Here is a 3,140-nt window from a genome sequence, read left to right on the forward strand (position 1 = left end):
TTTTAAAGAGTAAAAATACAAAGCAAAAGGTCACTAATTCATGTTTTCCTTATGCCTTACGCTCTGCCGGGGTTTTAAATTTTTTTTCCTACAAGCGCTTTTCTAGTGGGCAGACCTGCGCGATATTAAACTCCGTAATCTTAGAATCTGAAGAAATTCAAAGAATGAAATCATAAAATTTCTAGTTAAGATAAGGAAAATGCAGGGTTTTTACCTTGACTTTGGTAAATTATTTTTCTACAATACAGCTACAATACAAATTATATTTTATCTTCTTATAACTGAGAAGAACTGAAAATAAACTGATTAGAAATGCTAATTAGGTCATTTTAGATGTTAAGAAAAAATTCTGAAATAGTACTTCTCTAATCAAATGATGGAAATAAGAAGTGCCTTATTTGTGGTATAACGACCGGCGAGGCATATTTTTGATTGGTTTTTTGTTTGTTTACTCTAACCAGATGTCAATATTTGTGCGAACTAACGAAGTTTACCCTTCTTTGATCGATCTCAAGAAACGGAAAAGACATTAAAACAACTCTTTACTCTAAGACAATTTTCCACTTGCAGGATCATAAAATTTCGGTAAACGAAAAGAATGGCTTATGATTTATACCCAATCATGCCTTAGTTACCTGTTCCGTTCATGTCGGAAAAAAATATTCTTGAAGCAGTCGTTTTAAATGTGAGCTTTTCGCTGTTTCTAAAACTATTATGTATTTTCACTTCATATTTTTGAGCAAATAATGTAAAAGTTGACCAATCTACGTTTAATCAATTTATAAATTTCTGTCCAGTTTGTTCGGAAGTGGATTTACACTTGAGACACCTGTTACTCCGAAGATTGGTGAAACAGCAAAATCACTTGCGTATAACGTGACCGTGAGAAGGTACAAAAGGTCTACCCGACGGTAATTATTAGTGTATTGGCGCAAAACATTTCCTATAGGATGACACATAGTCATTTCACAGGTTTGAACCAAGGAGAAATAAAGAAAGCAAAATGTGGACTAATTTTTCTTTCTGAACATAAAATCACAAATAAATTGCAAAGAATAAATGGATCGATTCATAACTTAAAAAAAAGGAAAAAAATCCACACTAACTCATTTGTGCGTAATACATGTACAGAACGCAGGAATGTAAATAGACACCAAAATGACTAGAAAGTAGGTAATTCAAAGCGACAACTTCACAAGTTAGCTAAAGTCAGTATATCCAAACAAAAAATTAGTAAAGCAAAAATAACTGCATGATTAACTAGTTAGTCCAATTTCTTTCAACCTTTTATTCTTTATGTCATCGAACTTTTTCCGCTCGTTGTTTATTTTTGTTCGCACAGCGAAGGCAAAATTGGCTGATCCAAAGTAACTTTTTGCAAAATTTTCCATTTCCAGTCGACCTAAAATAATGCAAGAATGATTGAGTATACTCGCACAAAAGACACAAAATAGTTGCTTTAAGCAACTATGCCTCATTTGCAAGTGATTGTTCAAACAATCTATTTACCTATACTTAAAAACCATCGAACAAAAGCTAAATTATTTGATACCTGGAAATGGTCGATCATTGGTGCGACGCACGTAACAACCAAATTTTTCGAAGAACACTTTATTTAATTCCGAAGTCCACTTGACACTGGATTTGACAGCTAAGTATAAAAGCAACAATAAGATAAGTTTTGTTAATATCAAACCTAAAAAAGTGGTTTAACTAAACCTATATATATGAAGAAGCGATAAAAGTGTTCAACTTACGTTTGCATTTCAATCTCTCATTCTCTTCTTTATCTATTGGAATAAAATCTGGTTGTTTTTTTAAACTAGAAAATTCCTGGAAATTATAACTCTTGGTTAGCAAGACGACCATTCAAACTATTATTGCTTTAACAGAAAAAATATTGTCCTTTATAACTTATATATAGCAGCGTTTTTATACTATGGCAACTCAAAAATCAGTAAAGTTAATGACACTTGAAAGATCTAAGCATTTTTCAACATATTTAATCTCCAGGATCATTGGAAAGTTGAATTTCTGAGAGAATTTAAGATTGGGGAAGACGCCAAATTCTTTAAAATGTAATTTGCACACGAAGCAACCTACAAAGGTTTCTTTAAACTTAATTTTTTACATCACTTACCTTCATAGGAAGTAGGATCACATGAATCATCTCTAATTTGGGCATCTAGATAGAAATGGATATTCATAAACATGAAATACATCTTTTGCAAAAAATACTTGTACATCCCATAAATTTTAAACAATCCAGGTTGATATTTCTCGGTATATAAATAATTTTCATAACTGTCTAAGTGTTATTGAGAAAACTAAAATAAATAATTAAAACAGAAAGACTCTTGAAAGGATACTCACCAGTAATTTTAACGTACTTTTTTCTTTTTTTTGATCTGCCTATAATTCAAAGTCAAATGTACAATCAAATGGTCAACAAAAAATACATTTTTATTTCGGTGAACTCGCAATTACTTTTAAGTAAGTGAAAAAAAGTTAAGTACATGTAATTTGTAAAAATATTACGTTTAATATTAGTGATACTAGACAATTTTCCGCAAAAACGTTAAGTAATATATTTTGCATAGAGGACTATAAAAACAACTTATATTTCATCAAGACCAGATATGATTTTTAATTGACCTATGTGAGATTTAAAACAAATAAGGTCTGGTTTTCAAATTCAATGTTCTATAAATAAACATTTCCCACAATGCAGAGTAGGACAGGTTGAATAAATATTGTTTGGCAAAAAAATCAAAACTCAAACCACTCACCACGCAAAGGATACTTCCTAGCTTCAACTGGTACTAAAAACAAAAACAAAAAAACCATCGTATATCTAAAACAAGGTCATGGTTGGTATTATAAATCAGACGTTGTTTTAAATTAAATTTAAAACTAACCATTTTTTGATTCAATAGCTTCTTCATCCGATGAACTGCTCGACAGCATCATCACTCTTTTCCCCACTGATCTTTTTGTCTTTGTCGCTGAATAAAAAACCAAAAAAAACAAACACTTTGCAAGTCACTGAGGCCCAAAGGATTGAATCAATAAACTACAGTGAAGTATTAACCTTCAGCTGATGTTCTTACGGGAGTACTTGTCACTGCATAGTTAGTTGC

The 3,140-nt window shown here is 31.2% G+C and overlaps 1 protein-coding gene across 1 annotated transcript; it reads right to left on the reverse strand.

Annotated features, from left to right (window-relative positions):
• Positions 1-1,006: 1,006 nt before the first annotated feature.
• On the reverse strand, positions 1,007-3,134 carry LOC130629338 (uncharacterized). Its single transcript, XM_057442498.1, has 8 exons — positions 3,092-3,134; positions 2,919-3,005; positions 2,790-2,822; positions 2,374-2,412; positions 2,141-2,185; positions 1,758-1,790; positions 1,553-1,651; positions 1,007-1,402 (listed from the first exon to the last, which is right to left on the reverse strand). Exons 2-8 carry the CDS (start codon positions 2,968-2,970, stop codon positions 1,257-1,259), a joined length of 447 nt encoding a protein of 148 aa, XP_057298481.1. The 5' UTR covers positions 2,971-3,005; positions 3,092-3,134; the 3' UTR covers positions 1,007-1,256.
• Positions 3,135-3,140: the final 6 nt, after the last annotated feature.

This window comes from Hydractinia symbiolongicarpus, unplaced genomic scaffold, assembly GCF_029227915.1.
Source record: "Hydractinia symbiolongicarpus strain clone_291-10 unplaced genomic scaffold, HSymV2.1 HiC_scaffold_53, whole genome shotgun sequence".
Taxonomy (NCBI): domain Eukaryota; kingdom Metazoa; phylum Cnidaria; class Hydrozoa; order Anthoathecata; family Hydractiniidae; genus Hydractinia; species Hydractinia symbiolongicarpus.